Here is an 18,041-nt window from a genome sequence, read left to right as displayed (position 1 = left end):
ATATATATATATATATATATATATATATATCTTTTCTGTTTTTGTATAAAGCTGACTTCCATCCGACTTCCCCACTCCATACGCTCTTTTTTGTTCGAAGTGGGCTGTATCTCCTACCACTTTTAACTCCGATAATATTTAGAAATCATGGTTTGGTTACAGGTATTAAGAAATGGTATTTCACAATACTAAAAATGACTTAAAAAACAATCGATTGACGTTGAAAAATAAAGTGTACAATTAGCGATAAACGAGTGACCACGCTTTTATCAAAAAATGTAATGTTGCCATGACAAAAATTTATTTATCGAGGCATATTTCGTCTCTTTTTTGTGCTGTCGCGTTCGTCAACAATCAGAGAATACAAATGAGAGATATAATTTTTAAAGTCAAAGCAATTCTCTTTCAGGCGAGAACTTATGATGCCTACCCTATCTGAAATGGGACTATGAAATCATTGATGGAACCCCAATGATACCCAATAGTACAGATAATCCATTGGAGCCTGAGAACGGGACGGGGGATATTGAGCTGGGTTATGAGACCCCAATCAAGGTGTTCCAGGCAATAACTGTTTGGACTGCCCTTTTTGGCCTGCCTGGAAATATATTTGCATACTTGACCGCGTCTAAATTTACTCAAAGGTTAGTTTATACCGTAGGATATTATAAACTTAGATATCATACGTTAAATCACGGTGCTTTACATCTCCATTGGGCTCCATCCAATTTTGCTGAAAATTTGCGTTAACTAAATTTTGTTGCTCATTCAACATTTTTTCAACTCTTAAAAACTCTTAAAATCATCAGCAGTCTTCAAATATGAGAGTTATTTTTTGTAACATTTTAATCATACATTAGTCAAACGTAGACGCCTATCTTGAAGGTCTTCACGATAGGCATTGATTCGCTTAAACATAAGCGTTGAAACGCAACTTCGCTGAAATGTTTGCATTAGTTTATAAATCTCGTAAAATGTGAAACAATAGAAGTATCTGGAAACTATTTATAGACTAACGTAAGCGTTTCGCAACGATTTTAAATTAATGCTAAGGTTTCGTAATTTATGTAAAATGTAAAAAATCTTTTTGCGAAATAATAAAAAGGTTTAAATAAATTATTATAAGATTTCCATTAATTTTGGACTGAACTCAGTGATATTGTTATAATCAAGCCAATCCTGACTAATCAGATTCAAAAGTCTACCCAGACTTTGCAATTTTCTTTCAAGAAACTCCTTTATGTACTAATTTGAAAAAAACTTCGCTTTTGGAATTATGAGTATGCTTTAACTCCGTTAACTACAAAGACGGCTAGTTTTACTTTACTTTTGTTTCCTATGAGAGAGCTCATGAATTGAAATTTTGCCGGTTTCTTGCAAATTTAACTCGATAGACACCCAGAACCCGATATTATTGCAAGTTTGGTCTGATCGTTGTTTTTACGGTTATAAAAAAAATCGGACTGTAATCACTTGCTGTCTTTCTTTCAAGCTGACTTTTGGAAATGTTTAAACAATTTTTTGGCATTTCTTATGTTAATTAAAGAACAGAACAATTCACACCATGGTTTACAAGGACAGGCTCAATTCGATTCCTAAGGAGTTTCAAGGAACAATACCTAATTTTTCAGTCAAAATCTTATGATCATTTTGACTTTTCAAAATACTTGATTTTTAAAAATACTCGTTTTGATTTTTAAATAAAAAGGTTTTGCGTTATCTTTCTAATGGATTAAAATTGAATATTTACTGCTGTTTTACAATTTATGTAAAGTTTTTCGGCTTTGATACTACCAGCTCTCACACAATTTTTTTCATTTTTGGACATCTTCACATTTTTGAGGTTTTTTTCTTGTCTTGTTTTATCACTAACAGATCAGATATTGCATTTTTTTGCCATTTAAAAAGAAGGCACAAAAGATCGTCTTAATTTTTTTAGCAAATAGATCATGAATATAGCGGCTTCGTCACCGTTTGGTAACAGAAATTAAAGGATTTTTTTTGTTGTTGTATTAACTGATCGTTCTCCTTGTCATGCAAAAAATTTAGACAATGGCAGTTCATATCAGCTTCCTATGCATAAACAAAGCAATCGCTTACTGATTTCAGTTGATATCTGGTTTTTTTTCAATATTTAGAAATCAAATGTTAAAAAAAATCAGATTTGTTTCTGACTTTGCACTTAGCTGTTGTTTTTTCTCTACTCATTACCAATACTCATTATATAAAAATCGCATATCAAAATTTTAATATTGAAAAAAAGCGCACTTGAAAATTTTGAGCGTTTTTAGTTTATTGCTTATTGTTTTAACTGTTTAGATGCCAGTTTTTCGACAAGTAATTGTTTATTTTTTTCATATTTGTCTTTACTTTTTGTTCTTCTGTTTGACGCATTAAAATTTTTTTACCTGCACTGCAGCTCTGTGCAGTTTTTAGAAGAAGGGCAGGGGAACTTATTCATTGATAGTTGATAGCTAAAGTTTAACATGACGTTAAAATCGAATGTTATAAAAAAGTGTGTTTTTATAATTTTTCATTTTTATAGTTTGCTGTTTGTTTTTTTGTGTTACCTAGTCTCATCAAAAAAGCTGCATATCAATTAATTGCAAAAACCTAAATGAATAGTTCTGAAGTTTTCCACTGCGCTGACTAAAGTTTCACGGGCATCGAGACCGGTTACTCGCAAAATTTTGATTTACTTTTTTTTAACTTTGTGTGTATTTTTGGTTTTTTTAGCTTCTAACATATTCTCGGTAATGAACAATTCCAATGGTTTTTGAACAAATAAATGATATGTTCTGATGATTTCATATGATAACAATTGTTTTTACAACTCTAATTTCATTTATTTTCGAAATGTAAAAATGAACTCTTTAACTTGTAAATCTGTTCTTTTTGTACCTAGTGTACCTAGTGTCGTATTTCTAAGGTCACAAATCACATTGTTGTTGTTCAGAAAAGTTTAGTTGATTCTATTTTATGTTTTACAAAACATAATATGGTTTCATTGGCTTAGACATCGTTTTCTCTCAAAATTAATTTAGTTTTTATTTGTTTTCGTCTGCTTTTGTCTTTTTTCTGGACATACGAAATACCCTGAACAATGAGAGGTTGTCACGTCTTCAAATGAAATATGATTGAAATTATTTTTTTCTGAATTTTCCGGTTGATATCTAAAAGAATTCCCTTTTCAAAATTATTTGGTTCAAAATAGTTAAACGTATATTTTTCAGTTGCCAGTATTGTTCTTTTTTGTCTACTTGTTAATGAGTCTAATAAAGGACTGTTCTCATGTTTTTCAGTTGATATACAATTCAATTTGTTTTGATCATGTTTCATATAAAGGTATTGGTTGTAAATGAATGTTTTGGATGTAAATAAAGTTTGTTATTGTTTTTTTTATTATGTTGTTTGTCTTGTCCCTTAGTCTTAACAATGGAGGGTCTCATCGGATCTCTAATGTGGCATTTCTTAATAATAGAGTTGAGTCGGAAGCAAAATTTTAGTTCACACTACTACTATTTTTGAACGTATTTGTATTCTTGAAAGTTTTCTATCTCTTCCTCATATGGCAGACAATTAAAACAAAACGCGCATGATAGCAAAATTATGTGGACTTCCTCAGATATCAGTTTGATCGTTCATGTACATGAGATGCACAAAGATAATGATTTATCTACTCTGGGAAAGATTGTTTTCCCTGGCCGAGCCGTCAACGCTAAAGAACGCAAAATTATGTAATCAACGGTGAATGTGTTCAATTGAAGTCAGATCTACGCCTGAGGCGTTGAAAAGAATTTTTGCTTTTTATGAGCGTAAATCTTGCATAATTGTGCGTTTAATTTAATGCTAATCTTAGATAATTTCGAGTTTATAAGCCCAGATGTTACTTAATTTTGCGTTAAAATTAGCGGTGATCCCACAAAATTTGCGTTAATTTTTGCTTTGATTTCTCATCTATTCCAGTAATGAGTATGGGCATTGTGGGCTTTTTAATGACAGGAAGGTGTGGGTGGGAGGTTGTAAGGTACGTTTGATGTTTTGATCTTTGATGATATCTTTGGGGCTAGATTATCGGACTTAGTGTACCAAAATTGATTTATTATGTCAGATTCATATTAAGTGCATTTAAAGTTTAAGTTTGAAACTCGAGTTTCATTTTTTGAAACTCAGCAATTGTCTATATATTGCCGAAAAATCAATAAAAGCAGCTGTTTTTCTAAAAATTTGCCCGAGCGAGGCATGGAAACGCAAAATTAATTACAATCTTCGCTTAGAAAAGCCTAATTTTGTAAGATCTACGCTTTGAAACACAAAATTTTTTGTAATATTTACGCCTAGCAATGTAATGTTCCAGTCCCATTTAAAAAGATTGCGATTCCTAAGAACAACAAGGCAGTGTTGGACAGTGATAAAATGGGGTGGCATGCATGCAAGCGTTTAGTGACTCAAATTTCATAGGCAGAAATCTGAGCGTTGATTTTTTGTAAGGTCAACTTTTAATTCAATGCCAGTTTATGAATTATCTACGCTGAAGATCGCAAAATTATGTAAATTCTAGGCTTTGAAACGTAAAATTGGGTAACATAAGTGGTAACTAGCATTGACATTTTAGAAAACTTCCACAACTTTTGCTACATAATTGGCGTTCACTGCGTTGAATTTAGAGGCGTAAATTCAACGCTTTCAACGAAAATTTATGTAAAAAATTGCAATGATTTTTTTAAACTTGTCAATAATAGTTACCACTTATCTTTTATTTTACACAGTTTTGGCAAAATTCCTGGGTCCGGGCTTCTAGCTTCTTAAGTCTAACGTAAGCGCTAATTAATTATCATAATTGAAAAAAAGTCTTTCGAATAATTAAGTGCGAACTAAATGAATTATACTGAAACAATATATTTTTTTTCTTTTCTTCAAAGTTCTGACGAATTTGTTTGCTTCGATGGCGCAATACCAATTTCGTTTTTTCCAGAAAAATTGTGCATAAAAGGGATAGGGCTTATTTCTTCTATTTCTGGGTTGTTTTGACGAACTTAAATAATCATAATAGATATTTTCACATTCGTTTGAAGGTTGAAAGTAAATATTCGTTTGAAAGTCTTTTGAACATTTTTGGCTAGCTTTTTGGCATAATTTAATTCTGCCTTATTATGTTTGAACCTAACAAACTATGACAAAAACGACTTTTTTATGCTTGAAAATCCGAAGACCGACGCTTCGCTTGTTTACAATCGACAAAAACTGCTCAAAGCGATAAAAGCATTTGGGCTTCGATTGGTTTTGACCAAGATGAAACCAAAGTAAACGGACGATTTTTAAAATGATGCTGGATTCATAGTTTGATATATCTTTTGCAGGTCTTCTGGACAGACTTTCATCAAGTGTCTGGCTTTGAGTGACTTAATAGCCGGCTTCCAAGATGGGGTGATGGAGGCATGGCTCGCCATGTTGGGAATCAAATTTTTCACACTCCACCCTCTCCTGTGTCGGTTCCTCGGGTGGTTCACTTACTTCTCATCAAGTGCAGGTTACAAACATCCAAAACATAATTGGATTCGCCCGGTCCGGTTGTTTGGACTTTAAGTGTTTAGGTTCTATTATAAATAACAGTTCTGGCTAATACTAAAATCTAGCTGTCAGAATCGGTCTGTCAGATTATGCTGGGCAAAATTCGTTGATTATAACCCTTAAGTATTTGGTCAAAAAAATTGAAGGGAGGCGAGAAAGGCAGCATACTGCTTTTAAAAGTTTACCAGCTAATATGTTCAACGCTCAGAAGAAAAACAGTAAATCTTGATCATTTCAGCTGGCGTGGTGCTGCTCGCCACTGGTTTCGACAGAATGATCGCTATATCAAAGCCAATCTGGTACAAACAAAACTCAAAGCCACGGCGGGCAAAAATCACTTCGATTCTCATCTGGGTTATAACTGGTCTGGCAATGCTGCCCAATTTTTTCGAATACGATCTGAAGGAACTCTATTGCAACTTTGTCATTGGGAACCCATGGTCCATTCTCAGTCTAAAGGAGTTCAAAGTGTACTATGAGTTCATATTCTTTGGAGGATTTATCATCCCTGGAATTGCTATGATCATCGTAAATTTGGTAGGCAATGAAATAAAAAGACTTATAGATGAGGTAATAATAGTATTATTTTCACCCCATTACCCCCAAAGAGATAGAAAAATTATAGGGGGCATTTTCTATTAAGTCCCCCGATTACCCTCTTACATGTTTTTGGTACTAAAATTTGAGTCACGTATAAATCACTGTATAAGAGTAATTGTATAATTTTTTCCACTGCTTATATGCGACAAAGAATAGTATTGCACCAGTGTGGAGGAAAGCCAAAACCGGCCAAACTTTTTTGATATGAGCGTTTCTGACTGACATTTCAAAGATTTTGCCGTTTCTGAGAATTTTTTTATGTTATCAAGAAACGTTCTGCTCATATATAGCTCAAAAACCCATAGAAGATGAACAAAAAAGATGTGGTTTGACTATCGATACCTGATTTTTAAAACTGATCTCATATGGTTTCGCCAGTAAGTTTGAACTAAACGGAATTAACGCTTTTACCATTCTAGTGTGGAGTATAACAGTTAATTTTGGAAGCAATATAGTTGGTGCTTAATTATATGATGCAAGATCACACAGTTTTGTTTAGTGATACAAGGAAAAATCCTTTATAAAAATTGTATTAATTTTGTATAATATGATGCAACTCATATTGAAGGCCAGATATTAGCTGCCTCTAGTCAGACGATCCAAGATCAAAGTGACCTCTGATCGGACAAATTCCGAGACCATTGTCCAGACTTTCGGGCAGTCGTCGCGCTGACAAGTTCTCCAGACCATTGCTCAGACTTTTGTGCACTTGAAATAACCTCTGAATAGATTGAAAATTTTTTTATTACATGACAGATACATTGACTTCCTCTGAAATATACTCTTTAGTTGATTAGATTTTGTGACAACTAATGGTGCTTATGGTTTAATGATAGTCTTCTCTTTTTGATGGGACAATATATGATTTGAGTTTTCAATTAATTAGTTCTTGCTTTTCTGCTTTTTTGTGCAAATTTGCAGGATCCTTAAATCATCATACTTATAACTAGGGTTATTGGACAGCAACAAAAATGTAATCTCATCGCTCATGTAGCAGTTTCTGACCAGACTTTTGTGTGTTTGAGATCTCCGATTACCAGACTTTAGTGCGCTTTAAGCCATAAGAAATTCGTGCGCTCGATACATGCTATTAACAAACTTTTACAAAAAAGATCAGACCATGTGTTCGCGCTCGAAGATTTCTGATCAGATCTCACTTCGGTCTGAACAGCTCAACCAGGGAATCTTGCTATTCTAAATTTTTGTGTCAACAAAAATATCAGATCAATGAGGAAAACAAAAAATCTGAACATCAATTCTGTGTTGATCCGAACCTACAGGAAATTGAGATGCAGCAACTTTAAGTCAGACCGAAAGTTTTTTTTTTCAATACCCATTCTCGGCTGATATATATCTTTTCCGGAGAGATACAGAAAAGTAATATCTTTAGCAAACCCTCTACAAACTGAATCAATTGTCGAAGAAACCGTTTAAAATATGATTTGATCTTTGATCTTTAGCAAAAAAAAATACAAACGCAGTTTGTTCAGTTTTGGAAACGGAAAATATGGAAACGGAAAATAAGGAAACGGAAAATATGGAAACGGAAAATATGGAAACGGAAAATTTCTTTTATATCTGGGAGAGTTTTGGCATCTTTTAGGCTCAACAGCTGACTTACCTGCTACTGCATTGTTAAGGTCGCTAGATTAATCAACTAAACGTTTTTTCACATTTGATGAGAAATTTTAAATTTTGTCTAATAATTTAAAGTTGACACAGAAAAAATATATTTCAGGGATTTCATCAAAATTGTTTTCAGCTCACGGCCGTAAAAGAATCTCGCGATTTATAAAACAACTGAGCAACAAATATTCGTCAATTGATTGATTGCTGAGGAGTGAGAGTAAAATAGTCTGACTCGGATCGTTTATACTGAAAAATTGAAGACGCACACTCTTTGGTTTACCTACTGGTTATTTTTCGTTGAGCTGGCTTCAACCAAAATTTTGCCTTTAACCTTTATTATACCAAAGCCATTATGTCAAGTGGTAAGCAAAACTTCGTTTCGGGGCCTCCGCATGACAATCTCCCACGCTTTATTTTTTCGTGCTAATTATCTCTCCGTCCTGGAATCGGCATAACAAAGCTAGCTGTCAATATATGTTTTTGGTATTCCGCATACATAGAAAAAATGTAAAAGGTGATTTTTGCACTTTTTTAGTACACTCCATTGTTACTACCGATCAATAAATAGGATCTAACAAACTAAACTTGCATCAAAATATTAGGTTGTCGTTATATTGAAAGATGTTGAATGAGGCTGTCGTTCCTGAAAGTTTCAAATTTCAAGCTGTCAAAATAACAAAATTAAAATCCCCACAACCTGTTTTCGCTTTTGATGTAGCATTTTAAGTTTAAAAACGATGTAGCAATCATCGGGACTGCATGCACACCTTGAACATTTCAAATACTGACTAGTGAATCCACTTTTGGAGCAGAAGGAGGCTATTTTCAAAAAAATTCCTCTGCAAATATGATTTTGACTTTAAACAGTTTTTTTCGTTTTCAGACATTTTCGATAGTTTGTTTTGCAAAGGACGACCAGAATGTCCTCCGAGCGATAACGATACCTGTTTATCCCATTTTGGAAGACGAAAAGTCAAATGGGTCAGAGGAAAAATCAGTCAAGCAATTAAAAAAATATTCATGCATGAATATTTGCATTAAAAAGACCACATGACTAGTATATTTTCTGCAAAAAAGGTTTGAGAGCAATTAATCAAGTAAAAAAAAACGAAAAAAAAACAGAGATTGAACTCTATGTAGACTTAACAGAACTAAGAATAAGAACCTGTATCTCTTTTCTCTACTGAAAAATGCGTGGTGATTCATTATTTTTGATAAGGTCTGAAGCCTTGGGTATATAGAGTGCGTCAGTTAACTAAAAACATGGCACTTAAATTATTCAGATATAATTATAAGGTCTACAAAAACTTTGTTTAATACTTCGTTTTTTCTGTCCTTGTTATATACTCTCATAGCATCACAAAATCAGTTAGCTATTATCATTTCCGAATGTTGTCCACAGAGTTGTTTTAATCGATTATTTCCTACTTCAATAATATCTTTTGGCTAAAAAATGATGTTTCGAACGATATATTGCTAACTTGATAAATATGTCGGCAATTTTTATTGATTGTTGTCTCTGAGCAAATACCGACACAATCGGCACTGTCTGGATTATTCGTTTTTTAAAGATTTACGTATGTTTTGGCCAATTTGATGAATGAAAAAACTAAATTATAGTCTTTGCCTAAACAATTGCAAATAATAAGTATTTAGCGAACTTTAGAATTTATTTTTGTTTACATGCACATTTTGACAAATTTTTTTGTTTCAGCTGCTTCATTGTTCCGACCATCTTGAGGGGGGAGGAACTATATACTCAAATGGGTTTTTTTTTGTTCGGTCAATTTTGACCGATCGATATATTCATCATACAGAGTTGTGAGTGGTATCATTAAAAAGCCCCTCCAGCGTAGAGTATGAAATTAAAAAGATTTTTTTGAATTTTGTATTTTACAGGGAGTTATCGAGGTTTGAACTTTTGTGAATAATAGACGAATTTCCGTTGTTTTTATTCACATTTTCAGGAATTTTGCCTAAAATTTCGTCATTTTTGCTAAAAATTGTAAATATTGTTTACAATTTACTGTTTATTTTGTTTTTAGATACAAAAAAGTTTTGTTGACATTTCTGATTTAATTTTTCTGGCTAAAATTTTGACTACGTATATCAAAAATTAGCCTTTTTTATCAAAAATTGTCCGAAATAAGCTTCTTTAATCCATTTTGATTAAATCTGCTGGAAGTATACACACCAAAAACAATAAACACATTCTTTGAAAACTACAATGGGAGCTGGTCTTACTTCCAAGTCCATTGATAGTAGTCTAGAACCAAAATTTGCCGTTTTTTGCTAATTTTACTCTATGATTATCAAAAACGCAGCATTTATTTTTAATCTTTAACTAACAAATTATATAGATCTGAAGCCTTCGAAACAAAGGAGTGTTCTAAGTGGACGAACAGCAAAAACGAGGCTGGTTTTAGTCAAATTTTGGACTGTTACAATCGAAAAAAACAATTCGGATTGAAATCAGTTGGTCTTTTTTTAAAAACTAAAATGGAGTTTTTTATGATAAATAAAGAACAGAACAATTCACATCACATCTCACTGTTGATAGGTCCAAATGGCTTCCTAAACAGTTCCAATTTATTGTATCTTTTTTCTGTACTCAAAATATTTTAGTTGTTTTGACTTTTGGCAATTTATGAAGGATTAAATGAGTCTGTATTCTGATTTGAATAGATAGCTGATGGCTATCATGAATTTGCGAACAATTGTTTTCAAAATTAAAAACAAACTCTTTTTAACGTTGTTTAGCCTTGCATTTTTTGTCTATTTCTTTCCGAGTCTCGTTAATTATATGTCACATATAACATAATTGTTGTCAAGGGAAGGTGCAAGTTACAAAATCTAATATGTTTTTTTAAAGAATCCGTTATGAATTTATTAGCTTTGACACGGGTTTTTCACACAAACTGTAAACTAATTTGTCTTTTATCTCTATATTTAACGTTTCTTTGAGGACATAACACATATATTGAGTTTCTACAGGTCTCAAGCTCTTCCTTTGAACGAATAGCCGAAACCATTTAATTTTTTTATTTTGTAGCTGGTGGCTTTCATGACTTTGAAAAATGTTTTCGAAAAAAAGTATCAATAAATTTTGCCTATTTTCTTCTTTTTGGTCTAGTTTTACCTCTTCTCATTAATGAGAAGGCCTATAACAAATTTTTGGCATTTGAGGATGGCTGAATTGATTATACTGTTATGGCCCAAAAATTGCGGCTGCGACAGCGTTTTCTCGAAAGATTCAATTGAATTATTTGTTGTCTTCATTTGTAGTTCCTTTTGTAACCAAAAAAATCATTAACGACAGGTCTCAAGGTACTCCTATGGAAGCGCATGTGATCTTAAACATACTGGATGTTTTCAGTTGCTATCGAATGATTTTCTTTTGAGATAAATGTTTTTAATAAAAATAAGCCAATTTTTATTATCTTTGCTGTTTTTTGTTACTTTTGTCTATGTGATACCTAGTCTCGTTAATTACAGGTCTAATATGACATCATTGTTGTCGAGGGTAGCTGCAAGTGAACAAAATCTATTCTTTTTTTTCATAGAATTCGTTTTGAATTTATTGGCTTCGACAGGGATTTTTCGCACAAAAAGTAAACTAATTTTTCATTTTTGTCTATATATAAGGTTCTCTTTCTAGACTTCAAACATATTCTGAAAAACTACACGTCTCAAGCGCTTCTCTTGGACAAATAGACGAACCTATTTCATTATTCCATTTTGTAGCTAATGGTTTTCATGAATTTGAAGATAATTGTTTTCGAAAAAAAACAAAAGTGTTAAATAATTTTGCCCTTTTTCTTTTTTTGTACTATTTGTTACCTATCCTCACTAATGGGACCCCGCCATACCAGGTTTTGGCGTTTGTGGAAGGCTCAATTGAACATCTTTTGGGGTCAAAATTCGGCTTTAAGGCTTCGAATGCGTTTTCTTGTTTGAAATAAAAAAATCAATTAAAGACTAAATATGTTTAAACTGCAATAGTTTTGTTTCACTGAATTGAACCAGACAACATAAACTAATTAATATATGTAAATATGTATAATATATATATATATATATATATATATATATATATATATATATATGTGTGTGTGTGTGTGTGTGTGTGTGTGTGTGTGTATGTATGTATGTATACATAAATAAATTTAAATAAATATATATATATATATATGTATAAATATATACATATAGTGGTATAAATATATTTATATATATATATATATATATATATATATATATATATATAAATACATATACATATATATATGTATAAATATATATATATATGTATATATATATATATATATATAAGTATAAATATTTACCTGTATATATATATATATATATATATATATATATATATTTGTATATTTGTATGTATGAAAATATCATATATATTATATAAATGAATGCTAAACAGATTTTCCGTGGATAAATGTTGTCTCCTGCGTTCAATTTTGTTAAAATATTCCCGGCACTTGCACTGGTTTTATCAATTTTTTCTGGGAGGATTAATTTTTTTCTATGGAAACTTTGATGAAGACTGTGACTTGGCTTACTCAGAAGTTTTCAAAACGGACATACAAAAAACATATCCGCAAAAAAGAGCAAAGTGCAGAGTTGTGATACTTTAATTATATAGGGCATCAAAGAAATGAAACAGTTAATTGATCTCAAAGAACAATTGATTATGCTTGATCCATCAAAAAAGCGTTAAAACGGCAGCAACTGGACTTTTTTCTTGTGAATTTCCTAGAAAAACAACTGAAAACTTGCACGCCACTTTTCTCTAACCCGTAAGTATTACAAAACTCAAAAATTTCATAGATCAAAAGAGCAACAGTTTTAGGTTTTCGTATTTAAAAATTAAGTAAAATAATTTGAAACAAAAGTATTGGCAAAAGGAAACAAATTTACTAGTGTCTGACGAATTAATCTCAAATTGTTATTCCTATTCCTATCTAAGGAACGTGAGGAAAAAAATTGCTAAAAGGAGTTTATATTAATAACAGCGCGGATAGCTAACATATTTTTAATAAAGAGCTGTGATTTTTTTGTAGACTAATGAAAGCAAATAACAAATAAACGAAAATGAAACGGAAGCAAGAAATATTGTTTGAAGTACTAGAATTTCCGGTTGCTAAGAGGTTTCTCAGCCAAAAGAAAGATACTTTTTTGAAGACAATTATCTCTTATCTTATTTGACTGATGACTTATCTTTCTCTGTTTCTCAGCATTAATCATAAATCATATCATTTATCACTTAGAATGAAAACCAAAAAAACTTTTCACAAACGTCATCCATTAATAAGTTTTAACTGATAATTAACGCATAGATTACTGGACGAAACGAAAAACATGTCAGCAAAAATCTGTACAGGGGCATTTGACATAAGTAAAAATTTCGGATCGGTATCGAAAGTTGTAACCAATTTGGCACACTTCCAAAATCAGTCAAGAAATATTAACAAATCAGGTCATCGTATAATATTCTGATGAGAAAAATTTTTGATTACGCAAAAAATGAGATTTCAAGTGTAAAAAATTCAGTAGAAAAATGTAGGTGGTTGGACCTTAACTAATCATTTCACGGAAAGCATAAAAAAGACCAACATAATCAGAGTAGTTGGTAGCAAGTTTGTTAGAAAGTACTGAGAACGGTCAATGTATCTGTTAAACATTTGCCGATTTCATTATTACAATTTCTTCATTTTATCCAATAAGTTTTGCAAAATGTCACCGATTGAAACTTTTAAAAAATTGTTCTAGTTTTTAATTATCTGTATAACATCTGCAATTGAAGTATTTCTACAAACTGAAATGTGTTTTTCCGTAAAAATAGTAAAAGATTGGTTGGCTAAAACAGCTATTACAAAGTAATTGTAAGGGAGTGTGAAGACTGCAGATAAAAATACAGTGTTTTTTCTTTGCAGTTTCTAGTACCAAACCAGCAGTTATGACTAATGTAAATCATTATTGCATCGAAGTAAACATCAAAAACCTGTACAACGTCAGAAAAGAAAGTTTCCCGTTTGATGTTTTCGTTCATATCAAATAGATATACAAAAGCTTAATGCAATTTTATGTAGTAAAAGTGGTAATAAAAAATTATCTCATGGGATCAAGGAGTCGTTTTTCTGCTCATGAAATACTGAATGAATAAAAAAAGGGATGGTATATTAGGCGACACAGAATTTTGTGGCCATTGGGCAATTTTTTCAACTAACTTTTTGTGGAAATTAATCAAAAATCAGCTGAATCACTTAAAGGCGGGAATTCAAAATCCAGTTGACAATACGATGAACCCAAATGTTCCTAATAATAGTCCTAACATGATAAAAGCTTACAAAAATACAGAAAAATTGATTTTTTCATATTGTGATTTTGCAGCATTTCAGTTTATTTCTATCCCAAAATTATTTCGGCATTCAACATTTTTCTCGAAGATACTCGCGCCACATAGCCCCAAACTATTAAGAATAACTCAAATTTTTGGTAAAAAATTAAAGTTTTCACTCTTTCCGCAGTTAACTTTTAATAGAATCCTCTTCTCGGATATTACTGAGGAGCGGAAAGAAGGATGCAAAAATTTGAATATTAGTACTTTTTACATGTATTTTATCAGCTGATTTTCATGTTAAAACAAATGTTGGTGGATATTGAAGTGCCGTCTTTAAGTGTTTTTATTGGTTTTTCCCTATTTTTCTCAACAAGTTAGTTGAAAATTTTCTGCCTAGTGGTTTCAAAAAATAGTTTTGCTTATCGCCTTATCACGGTATCGCCTATTGCCCTACGCCTTAAAAGTTACTACACAAGTAAAAGACAAAAGTAAAAGGCAAAAACTAGCATCAAGATCTTGCTAATTAACACCAAAAAACATATGTTAAATGAACAGCTGCAAACAGAAGAAACATGTATTTTGTTTAGTGTAGAGTATTCATATTTTGACGTCCTGTCATACCTGGTGCAAGGTTTTTAGAGAGTCCATTTTCGGCAAATATGGCATAAAATTTGAGCACCTGAATAACCTGTGACTCTCTTAAACAGAGAAGAGCCAGGGCGTTCAGTAATTAATGATTTAATTCCTCGGCACACAAATGATTTAATTTAGCTGCAATGAAAACATTCATCTATCTCTAATATTTGTTTTCAGACGTAGTATTCAGCCAAAATCTCTCAGGAATTTCTACAATCTTGAGAACATATAGGCAGCCTTGTGCTAAGCAAAAAAGCCAAAATTGAATTTCTCTGTCACATGTAAAATAATAGTGTTCCAATAGACCAAATCATCAGTTTTAGTTATTGTAAGCGGCAATATATTTGCACTTCACGAACATAGAAAATTAGTAGTTTTTTTGGTCTTTAATTCACCTCTTTTTATTGCTCCAAAAAATGTGTTTTTCTGAATCAACACACCTACCTTCTTTTAGTTGACCTCAGCACTGACTCGGAATAAATTCGGAACATTTTTTGTCATTTTCTTTGAATCAGTTAAAAATATATATAGGAATTAAGGTTCTCTTTATTTCCCACTTACTCAGAGCATATTACAGAATGGATTTTTATGCGACATCTCAAAGTAATGCAACCTGCAATTACTAAAAGTGCAGGTAAAATTTATCGAGCAAATTTTCTTCCTCTCAAAACTCGGGTTTTTGCTGCTAGTTCTATGAACTTTAAACAATAGTTACTATGAAGGTGTAAGGTTTCCAGCTTCTAGAATTGCTGTATTCGAAGGTGTTGCCCGCAATTTGCAATTGAGTTTGAGCTACAGGAACAACCACGCCTGCTGACTAGAGTAACTTGTGTTCTGTTAAGGTGATAGTGTATAAGCTGAAAGAGAAGAGTGCAACGGTCTCCAGAAGTGACAGGGAAGTGACAGTGTGTCTAATTGTGGTCTCGGTCGCCTTCTGTCTATGTCTGGGTGGTCTGGGTATCTTGGCCAGACTCAGCCTTGTTCTCAAAGACACAAACCCCAGCGTTGCCAACCTTATCAACTACATACGAGTCAGCAGTTTATACATATTTAATCGTTCATTGCCAAATTGATGCATGCTCCCAATGCCGTACCGTACTCAAGATTAGGTCCGAGACCCAAGAAAGTTATTGGCCAGACAAACTTAGGTCGCAGGCTGTGACCACTTTTGACCAAACCGAGCAGACTTTGGTCACATTTGGGCACACCGAACAGTCGCTAGGCCAGAACCTCGGATCAAAGACAGACCTGGCCCAGACTAAACATACATATGTCAGAACCTTGACTAAACCAAATGAACGGTAGGCCAAACCCAAGCCAGATCCAAGAACGGACAGACCAAAATTTGTGTAATAATCAGACCGAATTCTGGGTGTCTATCAGATGTGGGTAATGTGGGTATTTGCCAGATCAAGAGGGAATTATGTCATTTGCTTTATGGAAGGCTCGACTAAAAGTTTATACAGACCACCAATTTGGGTCACACCAGATATGACTGTCCGTAACCCTAGTCGGTCTGGCCAGTACCTATCAAATATCTTTATAAAGCTGTATCAAAAAATCAAGTCAACGGCTCCAAAATTGAAGTGTTGCAATTTGTGGAAAGATAGCAAAAGTTATATAACTTTGCTATCTTGCAATATTGTTGCAAGATTTCATATTCAAAAGGCATTTAGGAAAAACGTCAATTAGAATCAGTTCTGCAGATCAAAATTCTTGTAAATGTGGGTCTAGGAAATAAACCCCCGCGGAAAAAAACCCCACTTGACTTTATATAGGAAATAAACCCCCACGGAAAATAACCCCCACGGAAATAAACCCCCACGGAAATAAACCCCCATTTGTTCGGTCGTGATAGTTTCATATCAAGTCCCACGGGCCACTGAGGCATGGCCATGGCCTGCAAGGCATCGCCAAACGCTCAAAATGCGCAGCTCTTTATTAGTAAAGTGGGAGTTTATTTATGTGGGTGTTTATTTCCGTGGGGGTTTATTTCCTATCTAAAATGAAGTGGGGGTTTTTTTCCTTGGGGATTTCTTTCCGCAACCGGGTAAAAGTCAATTCATTTGGTTTTCTGTTAGTTTTAACTACCAAAATACTCAAATAAATTTTCCAGAATTCAAAAACTTGCAAAAATTCTTGCAGGATTTTGAATCCCGGTTAAAAAATTTTTCAATGATTTCGGTTTAATAAATTGTTTAATAACCAACAATTTGCTTAAAAGGAGTTTTCCAGAACATTAGTACCCTGATTTACTTTTTTACTCTGATTGATATCTTGCAGGATTCTTGCAAGAATCCTGCAATTTTTTAATAATCTTGCAGATTCTTGCTAGATTTGAATCCGCTCATTGCCAGGGATGTTAGATATAGGAGGTTTTCTTTTCGTATGTGTTTGTTTTAGAAGTTCCCGGCTGTACTGAATAACTCGATGAACTTTTACGCGTATTTCGCGGCCAGCTCTTACTTCCGAGGACAATTTTACGAAACAATTGGACTTAGAAAAACCACAGTCGGAAATGGAAGAAGCGTTCCGGTTAGCAGATCGAAGCTCTGACTTCTCAGAACCTTCTATTAATTGGACCAACATTACATTTATATTTGTATCCTCAAAAAACCAGAAGCTACCCAAAACACGTGCAATCGCTCCCTTAAAACACAAAACTCGTCCAAGCGAAGTTTCTCCTTTGCAGACATACATACAGATGAAAATTTATTAAATACAACAAAAATCCTTAGTCTATTTTGACAGAAAAGTTTGTCCACTCTTATTTTGTGTATACAACGCAGTCATTAAAAAGGATGGAAAAACTCGATAAAGGCATGCCATGTAAAGAAACAACTATTTTTCAACTTTCGCGTTTCTAATCCCGCCAACAGCTATCACTATGTGAACTTTGTTTGAAACAATTAAATTTCCGGCGCAAACTTGTTTTACTAAGGAAAAAGTACCTGGAGTTCTCCGTAAAGTAGTGGAATACGTCTCGGGGTAATGCTCGAAGTTCCCAGGAAACTAGAAAACACTTACCAACCCAGGTTGAGATTCCAGACCGAAAGTTGCTATGTCCAGGCCGTCCCAGATGGAAAGTACCTATCAAAACAAGGACATTTCTGATCAATTGTGAGACAAATCCTGGCATTAGTTATTTAATTAGGGCAGCAGAACAAGCTGCGTGCTTAAATGTCTCTTAGAGAGCCTTTGCAACCTAAGAAATACTGACAGCCACGTAAAATCTCCTCCTAAT

General features: G+C 33.1%; 1 protein-coding gene across 1 annotated transcript; it reads left to right on the top strand.

The window, feature by feature from the left end:
• The first annotated feature begins 446 nt into the window (after positions 1-446).
• Positions 447-17,353, top strand: LOC142347152 (C5a anaphylatoxin chemotactic receptor 1-like). Its single transcript, XM_075398917.1, has 5 exons — positions 447-644; positions 5,361-5,530; positions 5,810-6,108; positions 15,640-15,828; positions 17,201-17,353. Exons 1-5 carry the CDS (start codon positions 472-474, stop codon positions 17,351-17,353), a joined length of 984 nt encoding a protein of 327 aa, XP_075255032.1. The 5' UTR covers positions 447-471.
• Positions 17,354-18,041: the final 688 nt, after the last annotated feature.

The sequence above is a fragment of the Convolutriloba macropyga genome, chromosome 1 (genome assembly GCF_964194025.1).
Source record: "Convolutriloba macropyga chromosome 1, txConMacr16.3, whole genome shotgun sequence".
Taxonomy (NCBI): domain Eukaryota; kingdom Metazoa; phylum Xenacoelomorpha; order Acoela; family Convolutidae; genus Convolutriloba; species Convolutriloba macropyga.
The sequence above is the reverse complement of the archived record's forward strand: the minus strand, read 5'-3'. Positions and strand labels throughout refer to the sequence as shown.